This window comes from Pholcus phalangioides, unplaced genomic scaffold (assembly GCF_987345545.1).
Source record: "Pholcus phalangioides strain wild (caught in Gottingen) unplaced genomic scaffold, Ppha-v1.0 ptg000011l_1, whole genome shotgun sequence".
NCBI classification, from domain to species: domain Eukaryota; kingdom Metazoa; phylum Arthropoda; class Arachnida; order Araneae; family Pholcidae; genus Pholcus; species Pholcus phalangioides.
Genome location: NW_028301604.1, coordinates 40079522 through 40098201, shown reverse-complemented (window position 1 = coordinate 40098201; position 18680 = coordinate 40079522). Strand labels below are relative to the sequence as shown.

Sequence of the window (18680 nt, the reverse complement as noted above, 5' to 3'; positions counted from 1 at the left end):
AATTGTTGCCCTAAATCATCTTTTTTCCATATTTTCAAAGAATTAAAGCTTAATTCCAAATTTTTTTACGTCTTTTTTCTGTATTGCGCATTGATACGCGTGTACTATCCATTGTATGCCAATACGTGGCTGTCTCGCACGGTTTTCTTCACTTTTTTGCTTGCTCCCCTAATTGTTTTAAGCAGTGTACTAATTTCCTTGGACGCTCATTCCTCAAATTTGCCGCCCCTCTCAATTTTCTGCCCTGTGCTATAGCCCGAAAGCCCACTTGTAAATACACCACTGACGTTTTTCATCGTAGCTCAGTTGAATTGGTAATATTTACTAAAGTCGTGGGCAAAGATACTGTGCATAACTTGTTATTATACAATGATAACTGTTACAGAATTTTGTGTATGTTCATCTCATATTTTGTCGTGCATAACAAATACTGCAAGTACATTTTAACATTTTACAGGCCGAATGCATGTTGTTTTTCATTACTTTTACCCCTCTGGTCCCTTTCTTCAAAGATATCATCCGAGAAATTCATAAGGAAAAAGTATTTCCTGTAAGTGTTTTGGATTCGCCTTTGTCCATGAAAAAAATTAGTATAAAAATTAGATTTTGTTTTCCATCGGAAATGGGTGATTTTAGGAAAATACATCAATCATAATAGTGATATAATAAATGAAATTTTTGTTTTTGAAATTAACACTGAATTTCTATATTAACACAGCACTAAACCAACACCACTACCGATGTATGTAAAAACCATTTTTTCCGGTCTTCGGCACATTTTGAACAATTTCATCTGTACTTGGCAATCTTGCAATCATTTGACATTGTTTTTTGGTGACAACTGGTAATATCACGAATTTTACCGTATTTCCAATCCTGAGAGGGATTTTTCCGGATTTTTTAATTTTCCCTTGCTTTGCATCCTAAACAGTATCTTCATACCAAATTTTATGTTTCTAGGGCAGCTAAAAGGGCCTAGGATGTTTTATAACCGGTGAGTGAGTCAGTCAGTGTTAAAATAACGAAACTTTTAGTTCAAAAGAAATTAAGAGATTTAATTTCGAAAATGCTCTACATATGCCAAGTTTGAAGTTTCTGAGCAGCTTCAATGCGGAGATATGAAGGTCTCAAAATTGCCTAAGTTGCTTCCAGGAAAGGATGTTACGGCCGTGCTTGTTTTGGTCGACTTGGCGAAAATTTGCTCAAAATAATTTCTGAAGCAAGAATAGAGATTTCCATTTTTTCGATCTGTCGCTAAATTTCTGATAATCAAATCCGTGAGAAGGTTAATATAGCAGTTTGTGTTTTAATAAATATTGGCATCAAAGAACATGATCATCATTTGCGCAAAGAACAATCATTCTACAAAAATGCGAATGTTTTTTTGCCTTAGCACAAAAATCATCCACTATTAATTGCAAAGATATAAAGCATAAAGATGTGGTAAATAAACCCCATAAAAATGTTAGTACGAATTGTGAACTTACCAAAGCAAGAATTTTGCGACCATCATGAACTTTTATGTCATAAAAGACAGTTCCATAGTTCACTTCTTTAACAGGAGCAAATGTAATGTTGAACGAATCCCATGTGCCATATATTTCCATCGAATTTCTGTCGATTGCTTCAGGTATGACTTTTATACTATGGTAATTGAGATCTCCTGCAGAATGATGAATGAATGAATGAATAAATAAATAAATATATATATATATATATATACACATATACATATATATATATATATATACACACACACACACACACATACATATATATATATATTTTTTTAGATATATATTATTTAATACATATTATATATATGAGAGGGCTGGACAAATCGCAAAAAAGATATAGGTGCTAGAAAAAACTTTTAGGAGCCAAAAAAGTTTTTTACCCGTCGAATATGGTCCAAAATAATGCTTATTTTGACTTTTTCAGGGCATAGCGACCTTCTTTCATGCTGGCAGATATGCTGCTAAAAATTCAAAACATTTTGTGCTGCTCTCAGCCTGCAATTTAGTAACTATGCAAAGAAAATTTTAGACGGCAATACAAATATTTTAGTCATGGTAACCTAGCGCCTGGGTCAGCCCTGATATATATAACAAATATCATTCTCAGCTGTAATATACGCATACACAGAAACTTTTTACATACATACAGTGCGAGACATAATTATAAGACACTTTTAAATTTAAGTGAAATCACAAGGAGGAGCAAAGTAGAAAATACCAAAAATTTAAATCTGTTTTATGACGGTGCAAAGTAATTTTATACTAAATATTTTAGGAATTTAAAAAAATATTTTCACATTATTTTATGGAAAAACAAAATATAGTATGGACAAAATTATAAGACACCTATTGATTTTTGAGGGAAAAGTGAAATAAAATACAAAAAATTGCATATAAATTTACGAAAATCGAAAAATCAATACTTTTTATAAGGCCCTCGGTTGCTAATCAAAGCAAAAATGCGATCTGGCATTCATTCAACCAAATCAATGAGAGTGCCACAAGATGCTCGATAGAAGAAAATTGCCTCCTACCTGCGTATAATGATCATAATGATCTGCCCCACAAGTTTTCCATGGGGTTGAGGCCAGAGGAATGAACCAACCATGAAAGAACATATATGCCATTTATCCATACCAAGTTGCTCCTGCAAAAGTTTTACATAGCTTTTTGAGTTCATCCTTGTGGTAGAAAAACTACATCAGTCTTCCCTTGGGCAGAGAATGCTCACCAAATCATCACTGAATAACCACCCATTTGACGGCTCATTAATTGTTGTGATGCAGACAAATCATACCAATATAAATGAAAACCATCTGGACTATCGAGATTGAATTTCTTTTCATCGGAGATTATAACAGAATACCAGTGATGAGTCCATGGTACGTTTTGCGAGAGTCAAAAGCTCCTGTTTGTGTTTCGATGTTAATGGAGGTTTTTCTTCATTTTCATGAATTTGATGTTACTTGTAGAACTTTAAACTCTAGAAATTGTTCACGGTGAGCATTGCAGTTGTAGGGCAGATTTTATATTTCTGGATAACATTTTGCTCCTTACTGCTAGCGCACAAACATCGCGCTTTGATCGGGCAAACAAGCATGGGGTGCGCCCAGATCGTTTCTTTACAAAGCCACATATTCCACAGTTTAAAAAATTTGTGACGGCACATCAAGAACGTACAATTTTATTTGCTAAATACGTTTTAGACACGCCGGTGCCACGCAATAGCCAAATTTTACGAATTTCACTTTCTTGCAGCTATGTACCCCGTGGAATTTTTCTACTGATGAGGTAGTTGTAAAGAGGGAATATTTTTATTGGTCTGTTATCCAGTGACGTAAAAAAATGATGTGCATAAAGTAACGCAGTGCTACACTACTGTAAAATGATGGAAATGAAAATGTCTTATATTTCTGTCCTAATTTCTTACTGGAGTTCACAAAAATATTAGAATATCAAAAACTGTTTGTCGCACGTCTTTGTAATTTCACTCATACTCGACTTTTATATAAAAGGAAACAAGCGCCATTTTCAACATTTTGGAGATATACTGACATCTGAACTATTGAAAAAAGCGGTGGGATTTTTTTATCTAAATAGAACCAAGTGACATATAAGCTGTGATGCCGTCTGTGTGCATTTGAACTAACTACCAAACTGAAGAGATAACTGAATCGAAGAAACTTTAAATGGCTTTTTTCTCAGTTTTGATTTAATGGTTCCTTTTATATAAAAGTCGTCCAAAGTAAACAACATGACTGATACATGTATTAAGTTTCATTGTTGGGGAAATATACCTTCCGTTTTTTTTCGTGAATATTTGTGGTGTCTTACAATTATGTCTCGCACGGTACAAGAACTTGAGTACGTTTCAGATCAAAGAACTCGTAAACCGTCAGTTATGGAAACATACTCAACTAGATAAAGTATTCGAATGACGTGCCTGTTTTAGACACAGAAGAGAGTTAGTTTTATGCCAAAAGTTATTGTAAAATATTTTTGATAAAGTTATGTGTGATGTAGAGCTTCTTGAAGTTGAAATGACCTCCTGATTCACATGAATCACAGAATGGGTAATAGGAGTCGTATTCGGGGGAGTAAACATTACACAGATGTTAGAATGTCTTTGGGTCAAGGTCACCCCTCAAAAAGTTACAACCAGTAAATTTCAAGTTTTATGAAATTTGGTATGAAGAGAGTGTCTAGAATAAAAAGCAAGAAAAAAAAGAAAAAAAAATCAACCATTATCCTAGAAGAGTTTTGGATATTACTGATCGAGGCCTAGTTGTAAGTTACTTTCAACTAGATGCCAAGTCCCCCATGGACATCTTTCAGTAAAGGCCTCTTACACACGGGGCGGGTGCGAATGCGGGTCTGGATCCGCACGGCTTTTCGCACGAGCACATCTTTAGACTTTTTTTTTTCACCCAGTGAACGCTGTACGTGGATAGCACGTTGTTTTTATGTAGTGTTTAATTTTTTGTAAGTTTTATTTTATTATTTAAGAATAAAATTGTGAAGTATGGACAAACCCTCTGTACTAAAAATATTCTTAAAATATTTTAATATAAAATGCTAGCAGCCATTATACACATGCTAATGTTTATCAATAAAATGCCTTTTCTCAAAGGTTTTTTTTTAGATAAAATATCTTGAAACTGTGTCTCACCACTATGGTGTTACATACCGTAAACTGGGGTGACTTTGTGCCAAGGTTCCGACTACGTGCTATTCACGGATTTTAGGACGTAAGCGCTTCCCGGGAGCGTATGGATGAACAATCGGTTTCAAAAATTTTCATGATGATTCAAGAGCTGAAGGTGACTCACCGACAGCATTTATTGCATCATTTGCTGTCAGCTGTTGTCTAGAGAATGTTTTAGGTTATATTGTGATTTATACGAAATTTTTCATGTGCGTGTGACTCCTGGTGCAGACAGTGTGTGTTTCGTGGAAACTAGGTAATTTAATATTACTATGTAGAAGTTACATACGATAAGAAATACCTATTTGAGTTGTAAAAATACTGCATTTTATAGAAATATGACGCATAAATGAAAAAAATAGGGATTCAGGTGGTGACTTTGTGTCACCTGTTTTTTCAGAGTTTTTTCCTATTTTTGCAGTAGTTTGTTATTGTCCCAGCAATGGTTCACAAGTATGTGTGGAAGCTGGGTAGTCGACCCTACCGCAATTACTCGAATGAAACACTTGAAGAGGATCTTAGTGTCATAAGAAACAAACAGATGCTCACCATTTTTGATCATTTTGGGAAGGCGTATGTAAGGGCCATGAAGAAAGTTGGCAAATTTTACTCATGGATTGACCCAGCTGACGAAATTTGGTATCCGAGGTGCCGAATTATAAGGAAAATCAAAAAACCTTGACCAACAAGGCAGGGACAACAAGTTTTTAGTGGATTCGAAGAAATGGCTGTTATATTTATAGTGTGTTATTTTTTCAAGAAGAGCCTTATATTTTCGAGTTTTAAGTCTTCTGGCGCATTTTGATAGCGTACTTTGAAATTGAAATTTAACATAATTTATTTTACAGGAATATTAAACATTTTAAATATAATGACGAGCTGGTTCATGCGACCGAATGGTCTCGAGACAGTTAAGAGAGTGTATGAGTGTCCTTATCTTTTGTCGCTTGCTGGACTAGGCAGGTGCAAGCGAGAATCAAGTGCAAGAGTTCGACACACGTATATTACCGTTGAGTCACCTCAGTACTCCCCCTCCAGTGTCGTAGGACACGAGGTGTTTTGGGAAGCCAGCGATAATTCCAGCACCCATGAAAATTCAGAATGAATGAAATAATTAAAGAATTGATGAAAATTCAGAAAAATTCCAGAATTGATGAAATAATTCCAGAATTGATGAAAATTCAGAAAGTATAAAATTACTATAAGTACGGGGAGGGCACTTCAAAACATGGGGCCTGGTGCGACCGTACTTGTCACACACCCCTAAGAGCGGCTCTGTTTTTACGGCAGATAATCAGAAATCCTTTACTGATTTTCTATTCATTTTCCCCCCTCAAAATTCTACTTTTTTTTGAGCTAATGATTCACACCACATGATTTTCTGGACTGAATATGCTATCAAATACATTATGAAAACGAATACTTACCCTATTGCTGCTGTTCTTTATTTATTACTTACTTACGGGTCTATATTTTTTTTACGGCATTTTTTACGGACTTTGTGACCTACCTATTTTGCTACTTCATCTACGACATACTTATCAAATTCACTTTTGTACCGGGTGTTTCACGAAGGGGACCCCTAACTTTGAAAATAAATAACTCTGAAACAGTGATAGAAACAATAAACATACCACTAGTTTCATGCAAGATCTGACAGAACCTCAACATTTTAGTTACAAATTGTGCCGATAGATGGCGCCGCAAGAGGTACTACAAACTCTTATAAAGAGAGCTCAGACGGCGAGAATGATCAATCGTCGAAGATTTCGCCGTTGTAACGTGAGCGCTATTAGCGTATAGTGAAAGAAATTCCGGAAATGATGTATTTCATGGAGGAGCGTGTGTTTATTGTGTTGGAGTACCACTGATTAAATCACAGCCCTACTGCCACAAGGAGAAGTTTTCAAACGCGATTTCAAGTCGCAAAAGGCCCAGATTGGAAATTAATCCGTGAGCTAATCAAAAAATTTCAACAGACAGGCAACGTGGCCGATGCGTTAGTCGGAAATATGGGTCCCACCCACTCCGTCGTAACACCTGAAAATGCAACGACACTTGCTGCAGTTATTGAGCGTCATCCGAATAAATCTGTCCGCAGACTTGCAGCTGAATCCGGAATCACGCCATCTAGCACGTACAGAATCTTGCGGAAGAAGTTACACATGTTTCCGTACAAGATTCAATGCCGGCACGTCATATCAGTTCGAGCTGAAGGACGACGAGAGGATTTCACTAACGAGATGCTTGCTGCTCAATATGATTGATGGTTCTGGTTTCGATGTCACCCGAATATGGTTTACAGACTAGGTGCATTTTCATCTGGATGATGTCGTTAACAGACACAATTGGCGATTTTGGGTACCGAAAATCCACATTTGTCTCCAAACCTGGCTGCAATCTCCTGCAAAGGCATCATTCGGTCTTTATGCTTGCGAGAAACGGTGACGACTGACCAGTATATTGCGCTTTTGAAACAATTCGTCGCCACTCGACAAGCGTTGGGCGATAGAGCAGGGATGGCGTGGTTCATGCAAGTTGGGGCTCGCCCACAACGTACACAAGTCGTTTTTGACTTTCTGGACGAATGCTTCGACGACAGAGTGATTGCGTTGAACTATTCGACAGTTAAGGGGGAAAAGGAATGGACTGGCTCTTCCGTATTCACCCGACCTTCTCAAATTCGACAAATCTGGATGTCATTAACGCATTGCAGAATTTTATTCAAAGTTGGAATTTTTTTTTTTTTTCCTAAAACAATTGAGTCATCAACCCCGAACTGCACTTCGCACAAAATTATCACATTTGCCAAGTACGGGCTTTTCTTCTTTCCTTTTCTTTCCTTGTGTAACTATTCCGGTGTCTTGAAACTCTTTCCGAGCTCTCTGTACACTGGTTCTTCCGATATACCTGTTAGTTCTGCTATCATATTCTCCTAGTCTTTCACAGATGAAGTTGGGTTTTTCTTTGAGACCTCTTCATAAATATGCTAAATGATTCTCTTTTCTGCACTTCTCAGTGGCTTAACTTGCTGGTGTTTTAAGCCCGATGTGCTGGGAACAGATTCTGGCATGTTAAATATTTTGAAAATTAATTACATCGATATTTAAAAAAGGTTAAAGTTGTCTCGAGAAATGATACGTAGAAATGAAACGGTCACAAACGTAGTCAAAAATCATTTTTCTAAAATTGATTCGTATGTACAGAAGATAAAAAAAAATATGGAAAAATAGATTTTGCAAAATAAATCTGCACAGCACGGGCACTCTGCTTCGCTCAATCTTTTTTTTTTTTTTTTTTTTCTTTCTGTAACCGTCGTAGAGGGACGGCGCGGTGTCCCCCCTTGGTAAAACTTGGCTCTCCAGCTTCCTGGATGGGAGCCATCACTCTCTGGCAGACGGCCAGCAGAGATGCTCCCCGGCGCAGACGGCCCGGGTGGGAGCCTAGGTCTGGACACCAAGCTCCCTCGAAAGCGGACGCGCTGCTCTGTCACCTTTCCTTTTCTCACATATATCTATCCAAGAATCTTGGACTCGTGATGGGACAGTATTGTCTTCCACGGTTGTGTCCATTCTGTATGGCTCTTGCAGTCAGATTTTCTTTTACTCAATAAACGGTCTCCGGCGCGTCTCCAATACGTTAGAGGTTCTACCGAATATTAACGTGGGGGCGCGTCTGGTCTTTCTGTAGGCGCCTCCAACGCAGCTGCAAATGATATTTCGCTTTGCAAAACCAGACACGCACATATATGTTGGCAAAGCGAGAACTCTTGACGTGAACACTGTTTTACGACTATAGGTCTGGACACACATATCCGCACCGTGCCCGACACGTGCGTCGGCCGAGTGTAGGTCATCACACGGTCAAAGAATAATTCTTTGCTAAGCAATGCAGCCGTTCACACATATCCGCACCGTAGCCGAGCACCGTCACCGCACTGCGTCCGCACCGTCACCAACTAGTTTATTTTATATTTTTACGGTGACGGTGCAGTCTCGGGAGAGAGAGAGAGCGCAGATTTTTTTTATAAAAGAGGAGAGAGCTCATTTATTTTATGTCGCTTCTCAATTTTCATCAATTGCTGAATTATTAATTCAATTTATTTCTTGATTTTAATCAATTTCTGCATTATTACTTTTATTAATTATGAATTTTCAATAGTTCTGGAATTATTTCTTCCGTTAATTCTAAATTTTAATCTATTCCGAAATTATTTCTTTCATTAATTCTGAATTTTCATTGCTACTGAAATAATTTCTTTCAATTATTTTTAATCCATCGATTCTAAAGTTTTCCTTAATTTTTGTGTTAATTCACATTTGTGTAGTTATTATTTTTTTTTTGTATGGGGGTATTTCTTAGCGTTCGTGTATATTCAGTATGCCGATTCCCTCTTCCCACAAAATATATGAAATCTTGTTAAAGAGAGGGGGTGTCCTAAACATTTTTCGTGCCCCGAAATTTTTAGACGCACTTGGCCTCGCTTCTGTGGTACTAGCGTAATATGTAGAAAACATATGGATAAACATTTTCACAACTTTGATGGGAAAACAAAGTTTAAAATTATGTTTCACATAGCATATAACGAAATTTTGCCGGGGAGATTTTTGTTAAAATAATAATGTAAACTTGGAAAACTAACTGGGTTTAATTTCCGATGCTCTATAAATGAATCATTGTTTTGGTTTTAACATAAATTATATATATAAATAGAAAACGGTTCGAAAATTTTTGGGGTTTTTCTTATGGGAAAATATAGGAGACATTTTAAATTTGGTACTCACATCAGATGCAACATGTTAAGCCATAAATGCTTAACCCATGTCCCGTGCTCCAAATGCGGCCCTCGGAAGCATTTGATGTGGCTCGTGACAACAAAAAACAAAACAAGGCTCTCGAGTGGTCTCAAGCACATTTCAAAATCACTTGAGCGACTAATGGCACACCTCCAGTTCACTTAAGTGGATCGTGATACATTTGCAGATTATCCTATTTGAGTGGTTAGTGGCACATTTCCAGATCTCTCGAGTGGCCCGCGGCACGCTTGCAGATCTTTTTAGATAATTTTGGAGGATCGAGACTCATTTCTGGATAACTTAAGAAGCCCGCGAAATATTTCAAAACAATGAAGTGGCCCACACCTTTCAAAAAGTCGAGCACCTTTGTGCTAAATATCTGACAAAGGTGTTTCAGCGACTGGGACTTTGGCAATGAGTGCTTTAAATTACTATCGAATACTGGTGAGGCTTTATCATTGAATCAAGCCCCGGCAAACTAAACACCCCAATCGTTATTGATTTTAATATCCATTTGCCATCTACAGAGGAGCCAATTTTCAGTTTAGAAGATTCCGCGAACACACACAGACACAGAGTAAAAGATATGCTCGCTCTTTCGTACAATATGCTCCTACTGAGCTGAGATACACTTTTCCGAGGTGTTATTGGAATTTGACACCACCTGCCCCGACAGATGATTATATTTATGATGGCCGTTGACTCTGAATAAAAAAAAACGAGTGTGTAGGTGAGGAAGAGAGAGTACCCCTCTCCCCCACAGATTGTTTTAATTTCTACATGACTTTTTTTTTCTCTCTCCCCTTTTATCACTCCGTAAATAATCTCCTCTCTCCAAACTATAAACAAGAATGCATATAGTCAAACTAAGCAAATGGCCGTCTTTTTATTTTCAGCTGCATTTAAAGATCCTATCCTTTTTTGCGGGTTTGTCACATACAAAAAATCTATCGGAGATCAATCCAAAATAAAAAAATTTAAATACATGTATAGATTATTTACAGAAATGTTTAGAACAATTAATTATTGTTAATTTACGCTAGGGTTATTATATCCAAATCACTCTTGTTAATTAATTTACTGAACATTTTGATTACACCGAACCGGCTGCGTTAAAGACTTGAAGCAATCGACACAGCTTCGTAGTCAGCATACGGCAGCGACACGGGCAACACACGGAAAGGTGTGGTCTGAAGAGGAACGAGCCGAGCCACGGCCAACTGACGCCCGAGCTACGGTCCTGGCACGGTGCGGATATGTGTGTCCAGACCTATAAGGGGGGAAACATGTTTCTTGTTCTGTGCAGCAGTGGAGAGGGATAAGGGCGTATCCTTCTGACACCCACCGTAAAGTCACATCGGCAAAAATGTTTGACCCATCCTTGATAAATATATTTTTTCCTTCCTCCAGATAACTTCTAACACGGGAAAAAATAAAAATTATGAGGTATTTTATGATACGCGAGGGGCAACGGACTATATTTTTGTCGCTGTTGTACTGTAATAGAGGTGCAATGTTCTTCAACCAATCATTTTGAGTATCGCACACGTGCTTTTTTTACATTTGGACCCAAGTTAGAAGGAATAATGATGGACGATGCATAGTTTTGAAGAAAAGAAAATTGGGTAAAAGAATGTCTACAAACACACTCACACACTCAGTAACAAGTTGGGCAACAAATCGCACAACATTTTCGGAACACGTCTATCGACTTTACCCTATCTATCCCTCTCCAAAGCGAAGCGGGGGGGGGGGACTTTAGGGTCTGCCCCCCCCCATTCCGAAACATAGGCGGAGATAGACTTGGAAGTCTGGGGGGGGACACGGTCATTATTGCTACGGGGGGGGGGTTCACGATGATGTCAATTCATCTATACAGATATGTATTAGATCAGTCGACTTCGCCTTTGATGATTGGGGGGGGGGGCAATCCCCAGCATCATAGGCGCCCATGTTCCGAAATGAATTGACAAAGAAATTGCCAGAAAAAAGAAATGTGAGAAATGATTGACAGAGAGAGGGGGAAAATACGACTAAATCCATTGTTCTATAACTTTGTCTCCCCCCCCCCCTGCTCTCTCCTCCAACGCTAGAGATATATATTTTAATAATAACAAGGAAAAGTTATATGTATTATATATTGTTATTAAGTTTTGTGTTATTCTTAAAATTTTAAAAACTTAATATGCACAGGGAGTTTGTTATCATAATTGTATGTTCAAAGCTTTCAATGGCATTACCTATTCATCAGAAAATTATGAAACTTCAGACGAGCGGGCAATTCACAAGAACCAATATTAATGAAAAAATAATAATTTTGTTCACGATTGTTATTATGTAATTATGTCGTTAAGCTAGTAGTGTGAAAAAGGGGAAATTATATGCCCTGACTGATTCGCACTGCCATGTTTGGCAGCAATGAACACCAGGATTAAATGGTTAAAAATGTTACTTTTAATTTTGCCAAAAGCGAAAGGCAAAATTTTTTATTAATTTCCAACTTATTCATTTCTTCATTCAAGACAAGAACAAAAATAAAATTCATAACAAAATTATTAGAAAATCCAAAATAGATACTGATCATGTTTTTCGATATTTTCATTAATTTCTAAGAGCGTTTCCATCGTATGAAAAAAATTAGAAAAATGGAAAAATTAGTTAACTTGATCTAAAGCATCGCCCCCTTCATCAGAAATTTTTTCCTCTCATCGCCCCCCCCCCAACTCACGTAAACCCATAGGATCGTATGTTAAATCAGTAGGTTCTATCGCCCCCTTGGACCATTCCATCGCCCACCAGGGGGCGATATTGCCCACTTTGGGAAACACTGATCTAAAGTAACTCCACTCAAGTAAACACAAACAATATTTAATTATTCATTTACCAAACTGAGTACAAGAAAACCCAACATTCTCTTTCTCTCGAGCACACACATAATAATCATAAAAAAAGGAAAACCCCTCCGGCATTCGTCACCAGAAGCATCCCCCTAGGTCTCTTCTTTTTCTCTTCCTCCGGGCTTCCAACAAGAATTCACTCCCCCGCAGTCTCTTCTTTCCGATCAGTTCTTTCCTGTAAAACCCTTGTGCATGACACCTCCCCTCCAGTTTACAATTACTGGACGATTGTCCATAATTCGCAAACGCATTAACCAAAATGACCAAGGCTCATTCATCATGCTACTCTGAGCCATGATCGGAATTTAAAAAAACAAAAATGCACTATATGCAGATAATAACAGGTAGATAACATAAAAATACCTGAAATGCCAACAACATAAATACATGAAATGCAAATGACATAGAAATACATGAAATGCAAATGACATAGAAATACATGAAATGCAAATGACATAGAAATACATGAAATGCAAATGACATAGAAATACATGAAATGCAAATGACATAGAAATACATGAAATGCAAATGACATAGAAATACATGAAATGCAAATGACATAGAAATACATGAAATGCAAATGACATAGAAATACATGAAATGCGAATTCTTGCCACAGAACAACGTACATCTGTTTTTTTTCTCCTTCGCTTGATACAAATCACATATTTTTTTTCACACCCACACTTATTCAATCACATATAAGGTGGATCATACTGATAAATATAATTCGCTATGACATGTTTCCCTTTTTCGTACATCACCATTAGTAGAGCCTGGATAGAGAGTAGAGCCAATACAGGATACGCACCTGTATTTTACCGTGGTCCGTGTAAGTCAACCTACCTAAAATCCAATGCTCAAACTTTCCCAAAGCCCAAACCCCTCTTCCGTCCACGGAATATCATTCGGTATTGACTTCTTCGTTAGATCGGTCAATGGTTTAGCTACGATCGAGTAATCTTTCATATATATTCACAGTAATAGTTAAACAGTCCTAACACCGATCTCAGCATCTTTATGGCCTTCAGCTCTTTTTATAGTTTCTAACTTCACCGGATCAGGACCATGTTTCCCGGAACCAATGACGTGTCCCAGGTACTTCACTTCAGATTTCCCAAATGTACATTTCTCTAGATTGGCCGAGAAGTTCGAAGATTTTAATGAGCTCAGCACTGCTTCCAAGTGAGTCATATGCTCTTCCCAACTACCTGAATAAACGACGATATCATCTATGAAACACTCTGCGTACCCACTATGTATTCTCAAAGCCTGGTTCATCGTCCTTTGGAACGTTGCCGCAGCCCCCGATAAACCAAATAGCATCACCTTCCACTGGTACAGGGGGTCTATTACGCTCATGTCGTTATGCTCGCGTTTCAAACGTATTTGGGGTTTGCGGTGCATTGTGGGATAGATTTACGTCACCACCGTAAAAGGTTGATTTTTCTCACTGCATTACTAGCGATTTTCGTTATCAACATCGCTACGGCAACCGTTCGCTAACGAGAACCGGAGACCACTCATGTTCGCGTTACGGAAATAAACATGGCCGCTCGAGCGTACATTTTTCGATGGTCAGAGCAACGGAGACAAATTAGTTAGAATTGGAAATTATTCATTCATTATTAATTTATCAAGTTGTTCATTATAATGAATAATAATTCTCTGAATTACGTTCCTTAATTTTATAACATGATTCAGAGACAGCATTATCGTTAAATGCTATCTGTACCCATACTGATTGCAAAAAATTATTCATAGTGGTAAATAGTTATAAATTATACGCGGTACAAAAATAAATCTCACTAAAAAAAAAAAAAAAAAAAATTTTTTTTTGTAATCTTGCATGGAAATGCCTTTATTCTAATCTTAAACTCATCTCAATATAAGAATATTATTTAACTAGTAAATCTCTCTATCGCGATGTTTTCAAGACATTTTGAAATTCGCTCAATATTTTTTTTACATCTCGTTCAAAATCGACGTCAATATATATTTAAACGTTTTCCAGATTTTCCCCTTCTTAATTCGGTTAATAACATTGATATTTTGTAATATCAATGAAGTATTGCTACTTTCTGTGCAGTACACAGAAGTGTAATGCAGTAAACACCATTACACACACACACACACACTATACTCTGCGCACTAAGTACACTATAAAAAATCAAAGTAAATTTTATTAATCAACAAATAAATTTTTTCTAATCCTTGAGTGCATTTTCTGATCGGAGTATAAAAAAGATGTCAACAACAGTGTAAATTTGGTGGCACTTTATTTTCATGTGTGAAGTGAAGAAACCGATTGTCTAATTAATGATGTAAATAAAAGGTTACTTGTTCTTGATTTTGACTTAATATCAAGACGGTAGATAAATGTGTTAAAAACATGGTAATATATGATTATATTTTTGATAGTCGTTTTGGAAATTCTTATCATTGAACTTCAATAGAAAATCATTTTTTAAACGTAATAATTTAGAAAATTTCCCCGCGCCAGTATCATGTGCGTGCATAGCCTACCTTTTTCTCAAATATTTGATGAAAATAAAAATAATCCGGATGAATTAAAAAAAAATGTAGCTTATAAGATTAGGGACAACCAACACACACAAACGCGCACAAATAAATAAAATAATAATAACGCACGTGCTGCAGCACTCGTTGATAGTGATGATGATTATCAGCAGAGGAGAAAATTATCCGATTGGTCCATCCCTTTCGGAGCTAACGAAACTCTCGGACCAGGGAGTTTTTCGTAAAATAGGTTGCTGAGAAAAATCAAGTTTTTGACAATGGTCGCTGAGATTTGCGTTATGAGGCTCGTTGAGAATTTGCGTTAAGGGCGTGACGTCACTAACGACCTCGTTGTATAACGACGTGAGCGTAATAGACCCCCCTGGCCTCTTGGTGATACGAAACTTGTCAACTCTCTACAACCCTTATCCAAAGGAATTTCCCAATATCCTTTTAAAATATCTAGTGTAGTCAAATAATGTGCAGCTCCTGCTTTGTACCTCAATTCTTCGGAACCCTGCATTGAAAATGGGACCACCTTACTAGCTGCGTTAAGTGCCAGATAGTCACAACAAAGTCTTACAGTACCATCTTTCTTGACCACACACACAATAGGGTACACGATCTCGGCTCTAGATTGTTCAATTAAACCCCTATCCAATAACTCCCCAATTTGCCGTTCTACTTGAGGTTTCAGTGCTTCTGGGGAACTCTGTAGATGTGGGACTGTTTCCTTGTTATTCCCGGTTTTAGCTGGATTAAGTGAGACCCAACTTTGGCACGTTTTATTTCCCCTTCAAACACTGTTTGAAACTTCCCAATAATTTGTTTCAGATCCCTGACCTGTTTTTCATCCAAATGGCTTAATTTTTCTTTTCCGTTAGATTTTTCTAACAAACCGCCTACTTTCCGATGCTCCACGAGGACATGCCGAATTTCGTCAAAGTCATCGTCTTCCTCATAGATTAAACCCACCGCCCGTATCGGCTGTATGTATTTGCGTAACTTGTTTTGGTGTAAATTCCGTAAGCTTCCGTCGGGTAACCTAACAAAATATGAATGGGGACCCCTGATGTCTACGATCTCTCCCGGACCACTCCGTTTCGAACAAAGCTTGTTTGTTGAATCTGTAATAAGGACTACCTCCTCATCAAACACTTCGAATCTTTCATCCTTAGATCGCAAATTATAATGATGTACATACTTTTCTTGTTTATTAACAGTTGCAGACACAAATTGTTCTGCTTCCGCTATATTTTCCTGAAGGGATCGCAAATAATGTGACACTGAACATCCAATACCCTGTGGCGAAACCTCATCATCCTCCCAACTATACCTCAGTATGGCCAAAGGCTCTATTGGCAGATAACCATGCACAAGCAAAAATGGAGGTACTCCGGTCGTTGAATTGGGAACTTCTCGGTAAGCCCACAGTAAAAACGGTAATTGTTTATCCCATGACTATGAATCGCATGATGCAGCATGTTTTTCATCGTTCTAACGAAACGCTGAACCAGCCCATTCGACTGTGGATAACCCGGAGTAGAGAATTTAGGGCAGCACCCCAATTCCTGTGTGAGACTCGCCGAAAAATTTGTAGCATTATCCATAGCTAAAATTCACGGTATTCCCGTCCTCATGAAAACTTGGGAAAAGTAGCTGTCGCAAGTAGCCTTAGCAGTTGTGGTTCCCAACTTTGAGGCGCAAATGCGAGCCGATCTCCCCGTTAAAAAGTCTCGCCACAGAGAGCAACAGGCCTACAAACAGTACAAATATACAGTCACTACACATCACTCACTTCACTTCTGAGATATAGATGACAGCACTGAAAAATCATACACAACACTAGATACGCACTCAGACTGTTAGGTAATCGCACTTACAATTCCGGCACAACTCACTAGGTAGTAAATTGCCTATGGCAATAGACCTAAGTTGTGCTCGGTTTGAAAAAAAAAGCCTTAGCAGTTAAATATTTAATTGGTATGGCTTCCGGCTACCTACTGTGTTGGTCCATCACGCACAACACATAACTATGCCCTCTTGATGACTTAGGCTGGATGGGCCCTAACACATCCGCGTTGACCACCTGAAATGGTAGTTCTAGCCGTCCTACAGCTTCGATGGGTGCTCTATCTTTAATGTTCACTCTCCGACACATCTGACAATCATGACATGACTCCCACAGTTTTTTAACATCAGCTAACAAGCCATCCCACCAAATCGACAACGCAATCCGGTCTTCCTATAACCCAGATGACCCCCCGAAGTTTCGTGAGCCAATTTTTAGAATTTCCTTTCTCCAGGCTTTCGGAATCACCAACTGACTATATCTCTGGCCAGCTACGGACCCTGTATGATGCAATATATCAGTCTGCGAAATAATATCCGTTCTTCCCCCGCCTGGCTTCCTCAAACGCTCTCTTCAAGGATTCATATTCTGCTTGTTCTTGCTTAAATTTCTGAGTCTGAGTTAATGGGTTATTATTTCACCTCCTTCTGTCTCCCGATGTACCTCAACACTTTCGCTTGCCACACACAGGAACTGCCAGCCGGGCATCAGCACTTTTCCTCGCAACATCCGTTGATTCCGCCGTAATCTCGCCACCTTCCCGCTCCTCCAGTTCCTTGATTTCTTCAATCACCCCATGACCACTACTCGGTCTGAAGAAATCAGTCTCTTCTCCAAGGTACTTTATTTTTTGATCCTTTAACAATCTATACACCTCTGGTGTTATCAATGCCATTTCGTTCAGATTTTCAGCCACTGCTACGTGAACTTTCACAAAGGGTCTTATTTCCCCCTCCTCCGTCCACAAACTTAAGGGCAATGTTACTAATTTAGATTCTACTTGTGGTCCAAAAGCTGGTCTCAACATAACCTTACCAGCTGATTCGAGATATACTCCTTGGGAACCAGGCATTTTCGTAATACTGAGATTTCGGCACCACTATCCACAATGCCCTGAAACTTTACCGGACCGATTGTCAACTCAATCTTTGGTTAACCCTCCTCCGTTTCTCTGTCTACTATCTCGTTCATCAGTTCCATGGTACTCTTCACTAGAGCGCATGCTTTGTCCCTCTCTTCATTGCTCTTGAATACAGATTTTGCGATTGTGTTTATTCTTGGGCAAAACTTCCGAATATGACCTTTCTGATTGCATTTAAAACACTTAACAGCTCTACCCTGTACCGTTTTAATGGAGGAACCATGAAGATCAACAATCTTTCCAGACCTAGCATCAGAACTTCCTTTTCTACCCTTTATATAGTTCGAATATGGGGTTTTGCCTGCTAATACGAAATTATCCAGTTCTCTAGCTAACTCATCACTCGACAACCAAGTTTCTGTTTCTTTCAAATAGATATGACTTGACATCCGTTGACAGATATCCGTAACCCTATCTACTACCAACAGGTCCTTCAACATTTCTAATGTATCGACTTGTCTCGATTCCAAATACAGTTCTATCGCATGTCCCAATCTATTCACGTACTGTGTATATGACTCGTTATAACCATTTTTCACATCTTTCCAAGTTCTGCTTATGTTGTAAGGGGGTGATTTGGTTTTCCTTGAGCACAGTCTTTAATTTTTGTGCAGTTGTCAAACTCATCTCCACTCAACATAGTACTCAATCCCTTTATCCTTCCCTTTAGAGTGTACAACATAATCTTACCGTGATAAGATTCCGGAATTTCATACAATTTGAACATGGTCTCTGCTTGGTGAAAGAAAACT

The 18680-nt window shown here is 38.2% G+C and overlaps 1 protein-coding gene across 5 annotated transcripts in view; it reads right to left on the bottom strand.

The window, feature by feature from the left end:
• Positions 1 to 18680, bottom strand: part of sev (receptor protein-tyrosine kinase sevenless) — a 1896734-nt gene that overhangs the window by 716277 nt on the left and 1161777 nt on the right. For all 5 annotated transcript variants that reach the window (XM_089239534.1, XM_089239532.1, XM_089239533.1 and 2 more), the window contains one exon: positions 1488 to 1663. In XM_089239534.1, the coding sequence (XP_089095660.1) occupies positions 1488 to 1663 (176 nt within the window). The remainder of the gene's footprint in view (positions 1 to 1487; positions 1664 to 18680) is intronic.